The sequence below is a fragment of the Harpia harpyja genome, chromosome 4 (genome assembly GCF_026419915.1).
Source record: "Harpia harpyja isolate bHarHar1 chromosome 4, bHarHar1 primary haplotype, whole genome shotgun sequence".
Classification (NCBI taxonomy): Eukaryota; Metazoa; Chordata; class Aves; order Accipitriformes; family Accipitridae; genus Harpia; species Harpia harpyja.
In genome coordinates this window covers 55585930-55607032 of record NC_068943.1, presented here as the reverse complement: position 1 = coordinate 55607032, position 21103 = coordinate 55585930, and the positions used below count along the sequence as shown (strand labels likewise).

Genomic DNA, 21103 nt, shown 5'->3' with positions numbered 1-21103 from the left:
TGCCTTGAGAGCCGCCATACCCCAAACATTTCACCCCGGGTGATCAACGCTAGTAGCTAAACTCAAGTGCATTACACCAGTAATACCAATAAACTACGTTTTCCCTGGAACACAGACGCATTAAAATGAGAAAAGGCACGTTTTGACGGTATGTGCCGAACTTTTCGGCCTGAAAGACTTCCACAAGGTGACTTAGGGGCGGGAAGCCCTCAGGAGAGCGGCCGTTTCCCTCCGCCCCCCCCCGCTGCCCTCAGCCCCAAGGCCCCTCTCCTTACAGGCAAAGTTAGTCAGCAATAACCGAGGCGGGGGGGGGAAAACACCCCCAAATCCCGTACACGCGGGGGTGGGGGCGGACCCCGGGTGTGCGGGATTTGGGGGTGTTTCAGGTAGGAGACCTCAGGGGCAAGGGCGGAGAACACGGAGCGCACACACGCACCCCTCCCCCACCCCGTCCCTCAGCCCCGGGCGGCACGAAGCGCCGCCGGCCACCCCCCGGCGAGGCGACAGCTGCTCTGAGGGGACGGGACCCCCCCCCCCCCCCCACTACCCGCCCTCCCCCCACGACTCAACCTGAGGTAAAGGCGGGAGAAGCGGGCCCGGGCCCGGTACCGGGAGGCGGGAAGGGCGGTAATACCTTTCTCCTCCCGCCAGAGCTTTTTCCGCTTGTTGCCGGGGTACATGGTGGTGTGGCTGGCGGCGGCTTTGAGCTGCAGGTTCCCCAGGCTCACGAGGGGGTGGACGAGACGCCGCGCCAGAGCCGACCGCTACCGACGCCGCGCGCCGCTGTCTGCTGCCGCCGCTCCCGTTCCCCGCCGGCTTCGGCTCCGCGCTCGCCGCCCGGCTCCGCACGGCGCCCGTCAGCCGGGTCACGCCTCGCTCTAACCGGACACCCCCGCAGCGCCCGCCCCCCTCCCCGCCGCCCGTTGGCTCCGGCAGACGCCGCTCAGCAGCCCCCTCCTCCGCCCGCCGCCGCTGCCGCCGCCGGACCCGGCCCGGCGCGCGCACCGGCCGGGAGAGGCCTGAGCGCGGTGGCGGGGCGGTCGGCGGCGCTGGGTTGGGGGGGGGGGGGGCCGCCGGGGAGGACAGGTGTGGTGAGTGCTTGGGTGCGACAGTGGCGGCGGCGGCAGCAGCGCCGCGCTCGGTGCCCCCGCGGCGCGGGAGCGGGCGGTTCCACCCCCCCCCCGCACCCGGTCCCGTCCCGCCCGCCGCCACCGCCCCCCGCCCCGCCTCCTCCGTGGGGGCGGGGCAGAGCGCCCTCTGCTTCCGGGTTGCCGGCCGTTACCGAGCGCGCCGCCGATTGGCCGGGAGGGCGGGAGCCGTTGCTAAGCGACGGCGTCGGGGCCCAGCGGGAGCGCGGCCTGCGGGCCGGGGCCGGGCGCGGCGGGGCCCGAGGCCCGGCAGAACCCGCCCCGCCTGGCCGAGCGCTCCCGCCCGCCCCGGAGCGTCTCCCGGGCTTCCCCCGTCGCGCGTGGGGGACGCCGTCGCCGCAGCGGGACTGGAAGCGCAGCCGGCCCGGGCGCCTCGGTACGAGGGGGAAACGACTGCCACGGTCGGTTTAAACATAGGTGCCGGGCTGAGGTTAGAGGCAGCGGGCGGCTCCACTCGCGTGTAGGCGCTTTGATCTCCCCGCGGCGTTGCTGTGAAAAACGGCCGCTGCAGACCCGCACCTCGAGCCAGGTCAGTGACCCCCCAGGGACCGAAGGTTGCGGAAGGCGCGCCTGGGCGCCTCCTTCACTCTCCATTTTCCTTACCGAGATTAATTTTTCTCCTTGTCTAAATAAATACGTAAACTTCTGTAGACTAAAGAAATAAATACATAAGCTTCCCTCCAGCTGTACGGATCCTCTTAGCTTCACTTCCGTCCATGTGGAGGTAAAGGTCCTTCCTCATGCAGGTGAACGGATGTGGCCCTGGAACACAGTGGGTGCTGGCAGGTGCTTAACTTGGAGCTTCGCGGGAGTTACGAGGAGTTGGGGCAAGAAAGGACATCCTCACGGCCTTCATCTGCCTCGTAATGCTTACGAACCAACACAACTTTACCTATAAAGAATAGTTCACGATGGGACGTAGACATCACGTTGAAGTCAAGCATATGAAGGTGTCCACATCTGTTCACATGAAAAAGGAGGATCTTGTGTACACCTTCTGGTCAAGAACGGGTTTTTCTTTGGTGATACACTCTTTTGCGTGGCCAGTAACAAGGAAAGGTGAGACACATCATAGCAACCTTTCAAGTTCTTTTCTTATAGTTTCTGATAAACAAACACATTAGCACCTCTACTATTATCATTAGTCTTAGGTCATGGTACAATTCATTACAGCAAAATCCTCAGTCTTATCACACTTACTGATGCAAGGGAGCACTCAGAGTTTACGTTTTAACCAGTTAAAAATCAGACTAAGATTCCTCTTTACAAAGCGTATTTAAATATTCGTATTAGATCACCTCCTAAGGGTATGTTACTATCTTCTATCTTGATTTCTTCACTTGGCCCAGGTGATGTGCTTTGGTAGCCCAAGCACAGTTTTTTCATCTCAATAATAAAAATGATAGAGAAGCCAACAGGTAAACAGGCAGTAAAAAAGAGATCTTGTTTCAAATCATGCTTGCTTGCGTGATGTGGAGCAAATATTTGAACCTATATCCTAGATCACTGCATATTCAGCAAGCTACTGAATATTCTAGTGTCCTGTGGGATCTGTTCCACATTTTATAAATCAATGTTTATTGGACCAGAAGGAGAGAGAGAGAAAACTTAACTCTCTTCCTGTAAAGGGCATCTGCATGCATTCTTCAGTTTCACTTGTAAAAGCATCTACAATAGCCATAATTTTGGCAAGTATGTACCTATATAAAAGGAAAAAAATTATGAAGCCTGATGTTTACACCAGCACCAAAATGGAAGACCTGATAAAAGATGAGAAGAAAACTTTCTTCAACTTAAAAATAGAAATGTTCAAATGTTCTAATTCCAGTAAGAAAATTATTATTGCATTTTACTTATTTTTCCTCAGTTACTGGTGGTACAGTTGATTCCACTGAAGCAGTAAGAAATTATGTCAGTGACTTCAATATGAGCATGACCTGTCCTTTGCTTCTTACACTTGTTGATTCGGGAGGCCTTAAACCTTCCAAAGATCACTGATCTTCCAGGTCAAGTAAAATCGTAAGTCATTTCCCAGCTAACTTGGGCTAGGTCTTCCACGCTGTTCCTGAATAGGAACAAAACGTTCAGCTTTGTAGATATGAAACATGAATAAACATTCCACAGCTGTCTGCAAGGATGCAATTCCCACAGCCAGAGCTAGAATAATATATGGGAAATCAGCTGTTAGAAATGCTGTTTGGGGAACACACCTGATTTCTTTATAAATAAAGATGTTTTTCCCTGGATGACTACATGTAATGCCTGCCATGAATGAATTTTAAAGGGACAAAGGTACAAATATATCAGACTTTCTCTCTGACAAGTTTGTGGCACTCAGTCTGTGGAGGAAAGAAAATGTCCACGCGACGAGAATAATAATTCTGCTCCCTGGATGCTGGCAGCAGACTAACACACTGCAATGAACTCAAAGGAAAGCAGGGAACAGAGTGTAGACTATGTCTTTTTCTTCCTGCAACAGACTAGCAGGCACAGGGGCATAACATTAAATATAAATACTTTTTTTTTTTTTTTCATAACATCACTGATGAGAGATTTAGCCTGAAGTGGAAAGTTGGCCCATTGTTACCAAGCAAGGAATGTCTCCCAACAGATAGCAACCTAAAAGCGGAGTGATGCTTAGACACAATTTAATTTGTATAACACACAATACAGTAATTAACTTCTGCCTCTAGGCAGACACTTAACTGTCCATGTAAATAGATGAGATTGTTCAAGGACGACACTAGATTTACAGCAAAGACTAGAGTGAGCATGAACAGAAATCCCAGGAGATGCTAATGGAGAAGAACAGAGGACAAGTCTACACAAAAACCACCAGTGCAATGGCCAGAAAAGTAAGAGCAGAAGCACTAGGATGGAAGCATGGAAGTCAACGGCAGTGATCTTTGAGAGAAGCAATGGAGAGAAACGATCAGCAGTATCACAGGTGGTGGGAAAATTTATCTAAAAAGCAACATTTCAGTACTTGGATGAAAACCAATCAGGCTGCAAAATAGGAGGTTATTTTTCTGAGAAAACTGTAGTAAGCCGTGTACACGGCAAGCTAAAGCAATGCTCAGAAGGCTTAAAAATGTTCTGTTGAAACAATGAGCATGAAAATGAGACTGATAGGAAATTAGTGTTTGTCTAATGATCTGGGTGTATTTAGTTTTCCTGGTTTCAGCTGGGATAGAGTTAACTGTCTTCCTAGTAGCTGGTACAGTGCTATGTTTTGAGTTCAGCATGCGAAGAATGTTGGTAACACTGATGTCTTCAGTTGTTGCTCAGTAGTGTTTAGACTAATGTCAAGGATTTTTCAGCTTCTCATGCCCAGCCAGCGAGAAAGCTGGAGGGGCACAAGAAGTTGGCACAGGACACAGCCAGGGCACCTGACCCAAACTGGCCAACGGGGTATTCCATACCATGTGACGTCCCATCTAGTATAGGAACGGGGAAGTGGGGGCAGGGATTCACCACTCGGGGGACTGGCTGGGTGTCGGTCGGCGGGTGGTGAGCAATTGCACTGTGCATCATTTGTACATTCCAATCCTTTCATTATTGTTGTTGTCATTTTATTAGTGTTATCATTATCATTATTAGTTTCTTCTTTTCTGTTCTATTAAACCGTTCTTATCTCAACCCACGGGTTTTGCTTCTTTTCCCGATTTTCTCCCCCATCCCACTGGGTGGGGGGGAGTGAGTGAGCGGCTGCGTGGTGTTTAGTTGCTGGCTGGGGTTAAACCATGACATTAGTCCATCCAAGGCCTAGTGAACACACTGGTGACATTCTACAGAGGAAGACAAGAAAACTGGGAAATGTCAAAAAGTAGCATTTAAGAGATATATAGCCTGGGCAGAATATAGGTTTCTGCTAATAGCTGTAAAATGAACATTTAACATATGGATAAAGTAATGACAGGTTGGAGAGTTCCTGTTAGAGTTATAATAGGAAATGTAAATTAATACGAGAGTGAATACTACACTATATAAGTGAATAAATGTACCAAAGGAGAGCTAAAGCTTCAATTCAAACTGCTGGATCATTCAACCAAGCTAGCATTAAGGCACCTACACACAGCATTACAATTGCCATCAACCATCTTGACCAAAATAAAGGCAGTGTCATGGCAGATGCCATGCTGAGCCTATAGCAGAGTAAAGCCGCATCAACCATCTTGACCAAAATAAAGGCAGTGTCATGGCAGATGAGTAAATATATAGTGGAGTAAAGCCGAGCAGATTTAGGTCCCTGGAGGAGGCAGGTTGTGGCCGCTGGATGAGCAGTGGCTCGTGGGTGCCAGTTGTGGTGTGGGATACACGGCACACCAGAAGAGAGGAAGGAGAGGGTTGGTCTGAGATGCAGATCTTAAAGGAAGGATAAAAATATCAGTTGCTGGAGAAATGCAGAGGACGGGAATGGAAGTTGGCTGTTCCAGATCTTGATAGTCTTAAAAACATTTGAAAAATTCTGTGCAAAAGAGGGAAGGGCACTTAGTCATGGCAAACTGATGCCACCTTTGTGAACACAACAAAATGCAGGGCCAGGGCCTGTGTTTGTGGGCATTGAACTGAGGGCAGCAAAACTGAGCAGTTTTGTGAGAAAAGCCTCAATGTTTAACAAGAAGAAAATTTATATCTTCTTCATCACAGAAGCAACTGTCAGAAGCTCCTGCCCATAAAACAGTTTAAAACAGGCCTGTGAACTACACATAGCCTCTAAAGTAGCTATGTTTGTTTCAAAGGTCATGTAACATGAGTTACCTGGAGTAAATTCTTACTTCCTTGTACTTCACTTCAAAAAGCATGTTTATACAGATAATAAAACTCTTCTATTTGCAGTAAATGCTATCAAAAAAAAAAAAGCATATTTGTTTCTTTGGTTGGTTTGGGGGTTTTTTGGGTTGCGTTTTTTGGTTGGTTGGTTTTTAATAATGTACAGTAATGATTGTACAGCCATGTTTACCTCATTTTTCAGATTTTATATTTTCATTTTCTTTATTATTTTATAAAAATCTAAACCAACAAAATAGTACACAATCTGCAAACAGAATCCATAGATAAACTAATTTTTCAATCTTTTTACCTAAAAGATTTTTTTTATCCCGTCTAACGCAAAATATTTGAGATTTTCTTCTCTTTTTTTTTTTTTTTTAACTAGAGACTGTCTTGGTTATGAATTCATTTTAAGAGCTTGTTGTACTGCTACAAAGTTAAATGCTGGGGCACGAAAGAAAAAAATGAAATTAAGAGAAATTAAAAAGACAGCAAGCAATCCTTTTCATTGTGTACAATTTAATTCATCAGTATTTACATTGTTTATTCAACTTTTCATTGAATACAGTGAAAAAGGAAAAGATGAAATTAAGATGTCTTAAAAAAATCTTAAATATTTTTGAATTTTCATCATATAAATATAATTTTAATTAATTGACAAAAATTTTAAATTCAAATTTAAATTGAGATTATTTCCTCAATTTCTACATCACTGAAAAAAAAAAAGGCAACAGAATGTAATGGACAACAGTTTCACATGTTGAGAGGAAGTTCCTTCCTCATATATGTGAAGGTACATTTTTAAATGTATAATTTCAGTAGCTATTAAAAAAATTGATGTATTATACCAATAACAGAGCAATATAAAAATCTAAAATGGATTTATAAATTATTTATATTTAATAAAAATGTATCTCAACTGTCATTATTCTTACTTATCAAAGCTTGCTTGTGTAGCAAACTGTGTTATGCACAGTCTTGTTGATTTTGATTCAATCGTGTGCCAATGCACACTTCCACCACAGGAAATTCGAATGCAAACTTACAGCCCTTGTACATTAACCATGAAGTCTTTCCTCCTGTCCATTCATGTAACATGCTAAAACTGCTCTGAGTTCTTTTCACAAGGCTTCCACAGTATCATTGATAAAATGTCACCTTTTATTAGCATGTTCACTCTCAGATAAGCTAATGTGCATTTAAAACATAAAATGCACATCATCCATCTTTTATTTGACAGTTGCATCCTACCTTCTGAACTTTCAAGCTACTAGCACACCTGGGTCAAGGTTCTGTTAATGATTCCTAGTGACAGGTAGAGTGGGAGTTAACTGACTACAAGCATTTGATAAACTATTACCTGTAATTTCTCTGGTTTGTTGCCTTGGGCAACTGAGCTAAAGAGGAGGCAAGTAACTACAAGCCCCATTTGTCCAACTGGGTGATTGGGGAGAAAGATGAAAGGCAATATACTCATGTGTTTCTTAGAGCTTTATGATTTTAATCCATTTTGTCAGGGAAATACATTTTGGTCTGTCAAATAATGTGATAACTAAACTATTCAAACAGAGAAAAAGAATGTTTCTGTACTGTTGATCAGTTTGTTTATATGATTTTCTGTGGGTATTATTTCATGAGTAGTCAGATGCACAGTATTTCAGTTTAACATCTTTTATCCACTAAGTTTATGCTTGTATCTAGAAATGGTCATTTTTGATAGTAAAGAAATAAAACATTAAACACTTAAAACAATTAATTTGAGGTAATTGTTCAAATAATCTAATACAGACACATTATTAAGGGACCCTTATTTTCTACTATTTAGGTATACACTTTTCTTTATTTGATTTGTTAGAGCATCAAAAACACTTTTGCAAGAGAAATTTATAGATCCTTTGAAGTCAGACCTATTTTAAGTCAACTATTTTGGAAAACTTTGTTCCAATACAGTAGTATCCTAACACAGTTTGGTCTTACAATGTAAAGGAATGGAGCGTGTTCCCAAACTTTGCAGAAGTCCCAAAACTTAATCACAGTTCAGAAGTATCAGGTGTAATTATGTGTACCATGTGAGACTGATGCATGTTTTAGTTATTGCAATGGCTACTCTGTTGTAGCCGAAGGCTGCAATATGGTGAACGTTACTGTTCACACCAGCCATATCCTGTGATCGAAATCCATGTTTGCAAAGGCAAAGGAGAAGGAGTTTTCCAGAGTTTCCAAAAGAACCTCACAGATGTGAATTTTTATGTGCAGCAGAAGACCCAGAAAAAAAGAGAGGAATGTTCAACTTGGGCTCCTCTCTGGGATCAGCATCATATGGAAGAGATAAAAATACAAGGTAAAAAACCCAGCTGTTGATCTAGACTGAAACTGTCTTCTGCTCCTGGAACTATTCCTGGCTCAGAGAAGAAAAGAGGAAGAAAAGAGAAGCGTCGCACCTTGGAGCTGGCTCAATGGAGCGGGGAGTGGAATGCCAAACTGGCACCCAGGTCCCAGCTACCAGGGAGTTTGCCACAGTTCAGATGTTTGTAGTTGTGACAGTGGCACTTGAAGAAGCCTTTTCAGGCCTCTGCCAGTGGCTGCTGGAAACAGAACTACCTTTTAGTCACAGTCATTCTGTATCAGAACAAACTGAGATGTATTCCAGAAAGTACTTAATAAAGAGGAAAACTTTTATGCAGGAAATCACTTTTCAGTATGCCACTTGAAAATGTGGAATTCCTGCTCAGCCTGCGATGTCCTCAGTAAAAAATGGAGATTGAAAGCACAAATAGAATGAAACAGTCAAAGTGACCTCAATACAGAAGAACAGAGAAAAAAGCAGGACTTAACCATGTGCTCAAACTTAAAGTACATAGAAGTAATTCTATTGACTTCAACCGACACTGCTGACATACTATACGACTGTTAGGAAGTTGACCTCTGCTGTGCACAACCTTCTTATAATCAAGAGAGTCACATCATCGAGTGGCTTTGCAAGGACAGAAGATAATTAAATGCGATCACATCTAGCAGAGGAAAGCATTGTATTAATCTGCAGTATTAGTAGAAATATTTACTAATTATAAAATTCCTTAAATGATTGCATCTTTTCTTTCTGGAAAAACAACATCTTGGCATTAGAAAGGTTTACATGGGGTGACTATTTGAAGAGGTAAATGGATGCATTTTGTTGGTTTGGTTCTTCCATTGTCACTGCACACATCTACATCTATGCTTTGATTTGTATTTTAAGACTGCAAGGGGCAGAAGGCAAGTGATTTATTCTAACATGCTATGCCAAATCCCCCAGTCTACAGCTGAGCAGCTGGGACTAGTTGGGCTGGGAACTAATTGGTTGCTAAAAACAATAAAAGATGGGGGTACTTTTAAAAGACATCTAACATGCTGACTGTATGAAATTAGACCGAAATGACATTATTAAAGAAAGCTTTCAAGTGTCAAAAATGAAAGAAGGTTGTATATACTCCACTGAGGAAACCTAGACCTCACCAGACAGGACATCCACTTTCATTATTCTGCTATTTTATCTGTTTTGTCTTTTACAACAACTTTGTAGCCAGACAGAAAAAAAAATCTAAGAGTTATGGTTGTGAGTTGAAAGAATGAACACAGAGACTAAATAAAAGATGTAAGAATTGGAAAGACAAGTCAAAATTTTAACATTATATATAGTGCAAAGCTAGTACAAAATAGTTATTGATGAAAACCTAGGCTATCTTGAATGTAATTGTTATACATCTTACTATTTTTAACAGATATCATGTATCATCAAAATTGGTGGAATTACACCACTAAAAATATATGTTTAGTTCATATGTAACAAGAAATAACTGAATTAATTTTTCAACTCTTTGCCTTTCCATCTCTTTTCTTTGCTTGGTTGGTTGGTTGGTTTTGGCTTTTTTCCCCTCCAAATGATGCCATCTATTCATGGCTATCTACTTTCACCATTTTTGATTGATTCTGTTGTTTTAAATTCATCAATTCCTATGCACCTTTTGTAGATTGGAGGCAAATCTTTTCTCAAAGCACATTTCAGTTACAAAAGCACATCTGCTAATTAACATTAGCGAGATAGCGCTTGCGATACATACAGAATCATAGCTTGTACAAAATAAAGGAATCACAAACTCACTGTGGCTGGAGGGCCTACAGGAGGTCTCTAGTCCAAGTTTTTGCCTAAAGCAAGGTTGCACTGAATTCACATCAGGGTGCTCAGGGCTTTTACAAGTTGGGTGCTGAAAACCTCCGGGGATAGCGGATCCGCAGCCTCTCTGGGCAACCTGTCCCAGCGTCTGCTGGCTTTGCTGAAGTTTATCACCATCCTTCTCACATTTTCATCTAGAGTCAAGTTTTAAAACAATAGTTTAAGAATTTCAGTTCAAGCAACTGATGTACCACAATACATAAAACGATGTGAGTGTATCACCATTACGCTATACCTTTCTTGAACTACATTCACTTTGTCTGTTGCCTTGGACTTCATGCGGGATTGCATGGCTTTTGGGCACAGAACTGTATCTTTTTATTTGTATGGAGTCCACCATGAAAAAAAAGGCGTGGGGTGGGGGGTGTCTTTCAACTTTGTTGAAGCAATGGCATGGTTATTTTTCTTTCTAATTTTACTTTGCTCTTTTGTCTTCTCTTGCATTTTGTTTGCTTTGCCTAACCTCTCATATTGTTTATAGCTCACCTTTCTGTTAGTAGTACACTCTATTTTTATCCCCTGTAAATACAACACATACTCCTGCTCCTTTTCTTATAATGCTTCCAGCACTGTGAAAGCATATCTACATTTTCCTTATATTTTTCTTTCATCTTAATGCACTATACCCCATATCCACTTCACTACTTTCCTCTCAACTAAATTGTTCTAAATTATTTGTTTGGTCTGAGGGGAGAACAGTAATGTAATGTAAATAACTGCTTTACCTTTGATCACCTGGGTATCATAACAGTTTGTGCGTAATGTTTTTAGTTTAATTATATCACTTAGTAAAAATCAGTTCATAACTTGGGAGTACAGGTTTTATAGGAGATTCACAATAATACTCGGCCTGAATGCTGGTAATTAAAATGTCCTCCCCATCAATTGTATTTTATTGCTTTGTGTTACTAAATAGCACGTCACTGTATCATTGACATTGTAGTGTAAGATATACTAGGAAAGTAGGATATTTACATCACAGTTCTTAGATGTTTTACTTCTGGCTTTCATTTTTTTATAGTACTCATCACCTTTAGCTTTAATGTATGTTTTACCTCATTACAATATTTTTTGTGGCTAGTATATTAATGGCTTTTCCTTACGTGCCCAAATCAGTGCTAATCTTTTTAGTAGTAAACCATAATCCAAAACTATTTCCTGATCTGTAGGAAACAGGTTTGGTTTTATTTCCCCCATCAAGTAGGTCAAGACCTGTATTATGAGCCCTATTCTGCTCATATTGAACTTATCAGGAAAACCTCTTTTTATTTTGACTGAGAGTAAATTATTTACCATGGATACAGAATTTCATTTACTACAGTGAATCCGAAGCCCAGGTGCAAACAGTATTAGGGAAAGCAGGGAGTATAAAACATTTCACTCCTGCTATGAGCTGGATAGGACTATAATGATGGTCACAGACCCTTCTCCTCTGAGGATCTCCGTGATCTGGTCACGTAATCGCCATGGCTCTACAATGCTGTCTTCCTCCCATCAGGTCATTTTCTGGCTGTACAGTAATGCAGAAGGTGTTTGCATTGTGTATCCTCTTCCATGGGTTATCTACAAGCTTCACAAAGGTCCTGATACCCTTTTTATTGTAAATCCTTCAGTACTTATATACAACAAGAAGTACGGTTAAGGCTGATATATAGCAAAGTCTCCAAATCATCCATTCTGGGAAAAACACAGACTTTCTGCCTGCTCATGCATAGCAGTCTAGGGGATAAATGGCTGGCTAACCAGGGAAACACTACTTAATTTATGGTTATTCAAGTAGGTGGTTACAGCTATGTACTACATGCTGCCTTTTGTTATAGGTTGGAAAATGAATTTAATCTTTTTTTCTTATAGCGAACCCTTCCTGGAAGCCCTTTCAAGAAGACTTCTGTGGTGTCCTCATTAGAATTCAATCTCTTATATTTTAATAAGTATCCTACAGGGTTATTAAGGCGTTAGAATTATCTCTAAAGAAAAAGAATGACATTATTAGTTAGCAAAGTAAGAAAGTTCGTCTCCCAAATACCTTCTGTTTGAATAGAAACAAAATAGTTCTATACCAAAATGTACCCTCTTACTGCTAACTTGTTTACTTTCAGAAGCAGAAACACTTTCTTGAAAACCACAGAGAAATAATGTTTCAAAACAAGTAAATGCATCTCAAAGTATAATTTATCAGGATGAAGGTGTAGCCCCTCCAACACTGTCACAAACTGTGTTGCATAGTCATTCTAAATGGGGACATTATCTCTCTTAATAAATTTGAAAAATTTTCTTAAATACTGTTATTTTTTACTAACACTCAGGCTGCATCCACCCAGTTATTTAAAGGCGTCACGGACAGGCAGCAGTCCCACACATTCACTGTTAAGGTGACCTTTGGACCTGGGCATTAAATGCCTACCTGGGAAGAAGCTTGCAGGAGGCTCAGGGCAGGCTGCAGTGGTCTCTGGAGCGACCCAAAGCAATGCTGTGGAGGACAGCAGGAGCCGAGAACCTGGTTAAATTGTCCCCTGGGTGCCACGGTAATGAGGTTGGCCAAGCTTGGCAGAAAGGAGCATGCACCATTCACATTCACGTAACTGAGCAACGGCGGGAAGCGAGGGTCAGGCACTGCGTGGGTCCTGAGTTTCCTGGATGCGGGCATCCTTCAGCAAACAGCGTGGTTGATACTCGATTGTGTGAACGACCTGCAGAGCCTGCCACAGCTGGAAGATTACAAAGCAATGACAGTAATTCTAGTCACTGTCTGGGGCACGTGTAGGGACGCGTGTTTCTTGTTGAGCCCTGACTTGGAGGGTTACCATTCCATCTGGACACTGAGATAATACTTGGGGAAATCACAGACAGGAACAAGAGAGAGATCAGTTGATAGCCTCGGAGACCCCCCCCAGATATTATAAAGGACCAGAGTAGTGGGAGAGAATTGAAACAAGTCTCCAGAGGGCAGCTGCCACAGAGAAGCTTACACGTGCAGAAAGTGCTAAAGAAATAAGCCTGTGCACTTAAAAGGGCAGCCACCTGCCTTCACAATTTGGCTGTCCTACGCTGGCCACCACACATGTCGAGGGCCACGTGTTCCCAAGTGACTTGTCACCAGAAGTAGGAGGAGATGTCAGGTCTGCACTTCACAGCAACAAAGTCCAGCCACTGTGTCATGCGCCAAGGGGGGAGCAGGACCATCAGTGGGATACATTGCCTGGGATTTGTCCCCAGGACCTCGCAGAAATCATGCTCCCTCCCACAAGCGCACATCTTGCTACAGATGGATTTACTAGTAATTACTTGAGCCACAAACATCTCCCATCTTCTGTCCATCTTTCTGGTAGCTGGTCACCAGTACATAAGTAGTCAGTGAAATACATTTGAACACAGAGCATCTGAAATGGGTAGAACAAATGAGAGCTAGGTTTTAGGTCCTGAGTCTTAAACACTGTTTCTTACTGTAAAGTGTTCTCGAATGCGATGGTTGAAAATTTTCAATAAAATTCTTAAAATTGATATATCATTATTGTGGTGAAATAGATCATTATTATTGGGAAAAAATAAATAGCAATAAGCTTCTGTTATATATAATACCATATAATGTCAGTGTCTTGTATGTTGCTGCTGATGGAAGTACTTTCCAGTTTCTTGCTCTAAGACTGATACATCAGTCCAGGTTCTTAAACTAGCAATCAGGTGGAAATGGAAATTCACCAATTCACAGCTAGAGGTGCCCCACGATATCTGAGTACAACTACATTTTGCAGAGTGGTCATTATTTTTGGATCTGCTCATTTCCAGTATCCAAATCAATATCCCATAGATGTGATTTGTGAAGATGCCACTTATTAAATGAGTTCAATTTCAAGTGTTAAGCTACAGCCGTGATGTATATAAGAAGTGCTTATCAAATATTTGCTTCCAGATGTAATTATTTTAGCAGCGAATTTTTGAAATATTATCTCATTTTATGCCTAAATTCAGTTGCATTTTGATGTTTTTATTTGAAATAAGAAGCTATATCAAAGAAGGTTCTTATCTATGAACAGTATTGTCATAGGCTGCTCTCCATAAGCTTTTTATTGCTAATCTTTTTCTGCTGGAGACTCGCACGTATTTTAGACTTTTTTTGCTGATGCTTTGCATGTGGAGCAATAAACAGGTTTATCAACATACAATCCACCTGAAACCAGTGTGTATTTATTAAATAATTCAGTTACTTCTTTGGACATTGCTTAAGTTGGATTTGAAAACAATTTTAACTTTTCTGGATAGGTAAATAGCATGATAAGTAGAAAGAAAAATACCATGTTCATCATGAAGGACTTCTGTAGTTCGTGAAATAGTGACAGCTTTGTGTGTATGAAATATGTATTCTAGCTTTTTAAAATGTTATCATTATAGACTGCCTCCGTAAAGGTAGCAAAACCATTTCCATTATGATTTCTGGTTTTGACACTCATCTTATTTGTTGATCATTTTCCATATTTAACTTCAACCTAAAAATGAAATAACATGAAATGTTACAAAAAAAAAAAAATTGTTTAATCACAACAGATTTAAAAACACAAAAGAAACACCTCAAACATGTCTTCTCAGACCTTAATAATAAAATGCTCCTTCTGACAATCTAATTGGACAATTTAGTGAGTTTCTTATACAAGAAAAGCCAGCTACTTTGACAAAAAAAAAAAAGAAGAGTTAGATAAATTAGTAGTTCATGTCATAGACTCAAGTCTCTGCAAAACTTCAGTCTTTTCATGTTGCTCTAGTTGTACAAAGTGGGGTAGAAATAGCCTCAGGGAAGAATTCAAGAGTAATGAGGTTAGTTCAAGTAAAGCTGACAGAACAACTCTCTATCAATCCCCTAACACTAAGCCATATATCTAGATGCAGCAGGTAAAATTCACCTTAAACAATCACAAGATCAGCTACAATTTACCTGTAGATAAATTGTGTTTTCTACTTCTGTTTTTCTGGTTAAACATACAGCTTAAGATAGCATCACAAGTTATGCACCGTAACATTTATGAGAAGTTAAAATGCTGGATTAACAGTGGACTTAGAAATATATGACTACATCTGCCTTAGCAGAGTTTTGCAGTCTTCACAATGTTCCACTTTCTATGATAACAATATCTGCTTAACTTTAAAATAGTTTCTTTATGCAATATAGAATAACAGAATACATTTTAGTTCGCCCTGGCCATTTGATGGGAATATATGTGCTAGATATACAATGTCACAAGGATAATTAATTGTGACATTGCCAAAGGGACACAACACTTTTTCTGAAAAATTCTTTACGTCTTTCCAAAGGGTCACAGTCAGTATTTCAGCTTTAGGCTGGTTTATTGCCTAGAGCAAATATGATTTTAATAGACTTACTCAAGCTTTGGAAAAGGTGATCTAGAATGGTTACAAGTTTAAAATGTGAAAAACGTTCCAGGGGAAATAGAAATGCTGCTGCGCTTGAACTTCTTCACGCAAATAAAGTCTTACCTGAATATAAATGATGTACATTCTTGAACAAGACTGCCAAGCTGAAAACAACAAATCATATTAATATTATAATACCCAGATGAGATAGCTTGATCTTAGGTTGATAGAAATGATTTAAAGACTAGATTAAGGAGGCCAGTAGAATGCAAATCATGAATAGGAGAAAGTAATGAAAAGCCAGAAAATAGAAATCCTAGCAGTAGTTATTTAGCAAAAAATCAATTTAAACCCAATCTAAAAAAAGTTCCAACTCAGAAACACTAGTGAATTTTATTTGTATTATTTTTTTATTAATTCTCCACTATCCTTCCAGTATAGACACGATAAGGCTGATATCAAAGTGCTTTTGTTAGTACAACTGACTTTGCGTGATGAACCAGTAACAGCAATTCTTGCCAAAATGTCCTTTTACCAATATAACTCTACCAACAGACTTTTTCATATGTATTATCCAGCCTCATACAAGATCTGTCTCTACCTTTCTTTCTATGCTTAATTGGCCATCACCTTCTATATGCAGTTTCACATTATGCTATTCAAATGAAATACTGCTGTGATTCAGCAGTGATATCTACCGGTTTATAACATTTGCATTAACTTGACTTTTTTTGGTATGCTAGCCTAATGTAAGTAAAATGTATAAAACTATTAAAACTGGTCTGATGTTAGAGTCTTGTTGGATTCTCGTAGTATATTCCTGCATCTGAACAGGATCAGAGAGAAGTCTGAATAGGTTTTTAGTCCCAAAGGGTGGCTGCTGCAGACAAAATGCCCACTGCCTTTAATGATCGTTGAATACTGTCCATGGTCATAAATGCCATTTATGGCAAAAAGTGATGTCAAGTTCCAATTGAAAAAGTAATACCTTGAAAGGGAAAACTAAAATGGGATAAGGAACTACCTGAACACAAGAAGTCACGCTCCAAATTCTGATGAAATGATAATGACGATGCTGAAATTTTATTTCTTCAAAGAATTAGAAGATTCTCCCATTATAGAAAAGATTTTTATAAGAGTTTCCTTCTGGAAGAAAAAGTAGATCAAGAATAGCTCCAAATACAAAGTAGGAATGAGGGACATTAACAAGATTTATATCAGTAGTCATGGACAGTATTTGGGGGATGGGGTGGGGAAATCGTGTGTGGTTTGTTTTTAAAAAAAAGGAAAAAACAGTATGCTTTTCAGAAACCACAGAAATATTTCAGTAGTCAGCTCATATATGAGAAAGAACTAGAGGGAAAAACAGAATTTGGGTTCCTTGGCTTAAGAAACAGCTTCTGCAGGATAAAAACTGAAGGTTTCTTATAGGTCAAATTCCAGCAATAATAAAACAAGGCATATAGCTACTTTCACTAGATTTGTATATATCCCCCGGCTGTCAGTAGAGGCTATACTGACTTACAGTGAATGAAACCTGACACAGTCTTTCAGATGTGGGTAAGTTAGGTCAGGCTAAAGTGAAATACAGTGGGGCAAACATTTAGAAAAAAAGTTTAGGTGATTGTGATGCCCATGGCACGCACACTAAATGAAACAATAGTTTCAGAGAATTTCAATGGATTTGTATGCACTTTAATCAGGAATGTAAGACTCTTCAAAGTATATAATGAAGGATGTCACCAAACGTGGGCAATGTTAGCACAAGATGGAACAATCATCCCTAAGAAAAAACAGCTTTCACGCTGTGCCTGTCATGCTTGTAAGGACAGATATAAGTCAACAACAATAGACTAGACCTCAGTTATTCTGTCTTAAAAAATTGCCTACCTAAAAAATTATAATTCACAACCATATGGTGGCTCAAAATAAGATCTCTTCAGCTTTAAGTCAGAGACTCTTGACAGTACTGAAAAGAAGGTGCATAGTGGTTTTAAGCAGAATAAAACAGTTCATAACAAAAGCGATCTTTACTTTTAAATACACTATTTTGATACCCTGTTTTGCAAAATTAATAATTGCCAAAGAAATCCCGGACACTACTCCAAAAGAAACTCTTGCTCTGAAGTGAGGGCATTTCACATCATACGTTTAGCTGAGTGGTCAACAGCAAAGTCCTCTAGATTTGCAAACATTAACCACAAGCGCCTGGGCTAGAAGTCTTGTTTGCCATGAGTGGCCAGGGCTATGAACCTCCACGGTGGCCCAGCTACAATGAGATGGGGAGCAGCTTCACTTGGGACTTAGAATTTAGCAGAGGGATGGTAACATTTCATAATACATTACTACGTAGTAAACTCTGACCAACCCACCTCCTCAGAGAAAGCCCCCCAAAATAATTGTATTTGCATTACATTTGACAGATATTATACTTGGAAAGAGTCTATCAGATTTCCTTACTTATTGAGACACATGCTTTGGTTCCAGGTCTGCAAATTACAGAAATAGGTCGACTTGGGTGAAATAATTGTGGTGCGTAAATGTAAGCAAATACTTAGTCAGGAAAAGAGCAGGCTCCTCAAATGAGAACAATTCAAGAAGAAAAAAAACAAACAAACAAGCACAGATGCAAAACTATTAACATAACAAATGGAAGACGTAAATGTTTACTACACAACTGTTCAACTGTTCCTCCTTTTGCTTTTTGTTTTCTGCAAAATGTAACAAATACTAAATATCATTAAATATGAGATTTCATAGGTAACACTGGAGTTCTCATACCTGTTATTACTAAATTCCTAGTGCTAATAAAGCAGACTCTTCAAATACTTTATTGATGTGTCTTCTGCTAAACAGAGAATGGGCCATTACTCCTGTTTATTAAAAGTCAATACATACAGTGTACATTTTCTTGATGATCACACTATTTGCTGCTACCAATTATAACCTATTTTTCTTCAATCTAAGAAACCCAGATTCCTTCAGCTCATACAATATGTGAACACATTTGTGCCATCCCAAAAGTAGATAAGCTGAATTCTTAGATGTTTTATTTATGGGATTTCAGTCTTAACAAATGTTGCAAACACAGCTCTGTAGCTCACACAGCAGCATAACAAGACTGTTTAATTTATACCCTATATATTAAGAATAAAAGTAGAGAATTAAGTGACATTTTACCTCAGTTATTGCTAATGTGAATGATGTATGATATCTAGAAATACACATAGATGCATGTATACCTCAAAAATAAAAATGGTTTTGAAAGAAATGGTGCATAATTTCTTTTCTTCTCATATCCAGGACACACTGAATGAAATTCAAAGTTTAAGAAGCTAAGACAACCTCTCTGCAAGTTATCAGCCTTGGCTTTAAGTACTTTTTTTCCCCACGTGCTGTTTGCCTTGCGTAAAGCATGCTGACAGTGCAAGACAATGGAATTGCAAAGCTTTTCTAAAACAGATGTCTTTAAAACATTTAAAGCACAATCTTTAACAAAGTTTACCTTTCTTCTACTTTTACTTGTTATATCATGTCCCCTCCAGATGTCCCTTGTAGTTAATTCAGTATTAATGACCAGTTTAATGACACCAAGATGAGGATCGTCACCATGGAAATCGTAGTAAAAGGTCATTTCTGCCTCTCATTTCACACATATGGTATAAAAAAAATTTCATGCATGCACCAAAAACCTGCAAGTTGCAAGTAAAGCATATGTATAGACGTAAATACCTCTTTGCCTGCAGACTAAGCAAGGAGGACTGCATTCCCCAATCTCATCTTCCTTACTATTGCTGTAAAAGAGGACAATGAATCAGTCAGTAAATGGAAGTGTTACACTTGACTTCTAGGTGCTCACATATTTGTCCTACAAACATGACCTGCTTTCCTAGTTCAGCATGTCAATCCCATACAGGGTTAATTTTGAATTCATGCTTAAAGGGACTTCCATATGGTAAAATGTTTGAGCATTTCCTTAAACTTTTAATTGAGTGGTTTTTTTGAATGCGGGCCCAATTCATCTTTGTTTACTTAATTTGCATTTGGGAGTAGATTATGTATTTTACAGAAGGATTTTAAAAAAATAAGATTATAGATTCATGATATAAATAAGTGACACAGTGGGGGAAAATGTGCAGCCAGCACATCGAAATGAAGAAATAGTCACGGTTAGAGGAAAACCATGAAGAGTTCTTAAACTCGTAAACATTCCATGTATTTTAACTGTGAAATACACAGACTTTAGTTCTATATTGTGGTCAATAGTAATTTTCAGTGCTGTGGTACATGTCAGAGGGATTTGTGAGGCAAAGGAATTTTCTGACTTAGTGCTTTTAGAGCACTGAACCATCTACACCAGATATATTTTTACTGCCTACTCAGAAATCAATTAAATATTTATAGTTAGCAAAGTTTAGATTAATTACAAGCTAATTCTAATAAGCTACCTGTTTCACATAAGCTCCAGCTAAGTTGAGCGACAATGACATTTTGTCTCCTCAGGAAGTATTATGCATTCTTTAAGGGCAAATTACAGAGAAGTGCAAAAACCAGAGGCGAGCACTTTGAACAACATAACAAGTTACCTCAGTTTTCATACAGGTCGTTCCATTTCTAAGTGCTTTGTCAGCTATACCGGGTCCAGAAGAGTCTGATTTGCTTTACTGGCAAAAATTAATTTGAAAATAAATAGATTTCCTATGTTTCAGGAAACTGAGGTCCAAAGCAACAATTGTGTTGGTTTAGGAATTGCATTTTTACTTTTCTTGAACTCCTGGTTCTTCAAGTAACAAGCAGCATCTGTAAAACTCAGTCTTGAAACCTCTACTAGAGCCAGACTAATTTGCAAGAGGCTTTGGAATTAGCTAAATCTATCTAAAATAATCTGTTACATTTAAACTGAGTCCCATCTGGAGTTGAATCTGTTGAAGGATGTGGAAGTGCAAAAAGATGGGCTTCTACGAGTAGATCAGCAGCAAAAAGTAGTCTAGGGAAAATGTGGCCCTGCTGCTGAATGGGACAGAGGACCTGATGACAAAGGACACAGAAAAGACCAATGTACTCAATTCCTTCGTCACTTCAGTCTTTCCCGTTACAACCGACCTTCAGTAAAGAAAACTGCCACACTCTTCTCAGTGGTATCTAGACAGGAAAAGAGGCATATTAAAATACAGGAAACTCTGGCTGAATGTAAGAAAATGCTTATTTATGTGAAGGTGTCTGAACACTAGAGCAAGTTGCCTGGAGAGGTTGTGGAGGCTCCATCCTTGGAGATATTAAAAACCTGATGAGATGGGGTCCTGGGCAACCTGCTCTGGGTGACTGTGCCTGAGAAGGGGCATTGCAGTGGGTGGTCTCCAGAGGTCCCACCCAACCTCATCCGTTCTGTGATTCTATGATAAAATTAAGCAAAGCCAATTGCTTCTATTACAAAAGACAAAAGCCAGAATCACAGTATTTTTTCCCTTACTGTAATCTAATCTATACTGAAGTACCCAAAAAGAATAATCCACTCTTACTTAAATTAACTGCTGGATTTTTCCAAGTAGTGCATTGCCAGTGCAATCCTTCTGATTATTTCAAGTTGATGTTGTCTGTTTGCTTG

General features: G+C 40.3%; 1 protein-coding gene and 1 long non-coding RNA gene across 6 annotated transcripts in view; both read right to left on the bottom strand.

Annotated features, from left to right (window-relative positions):
* Positions 1-905, bottom strand: part of MACROD2 (mono-ADP ribosylhydrolase 2) — a 918876-nt gene extending 917971 nt beyond the window's left edge. The window contains exon 1 of one of the 5 annotated variants that reach the window (XM_052784123.1): positions 635-905. In XM_052784123.1, coding sequence (XP_052640083.1) covers positions 635-680 — 46 coding nt within the window. In that variant the 5' untranslated portion in view covers positions 681-905. The remainder of the gene's footprint in view (positions 1-634) is intronic. The other 4 variants (XM_052784121.1, XM_052784124.1, XM_052784120.1 and 1 more) reach the window with 4 other exon arrangements.
* Positions 906-2970: 2065 nt separating this feature from the next.
* LOC128140425 (uncharacterized) lies at positions 2971-11163 on the bottom strand. Its single transcript, XR_008234726.1, has 2 exons — positions 10063-11163; positions 2971-3213 (listed from the first exon to the last, which is right to left on the bottom strand). It is a non-coding gene; the product is annotated as an uncharacterized LOC128140425 (long non-coding RNA).
* Between the last annotated feature and the right edge of the window lie 9940 nt (positions 11164-21103).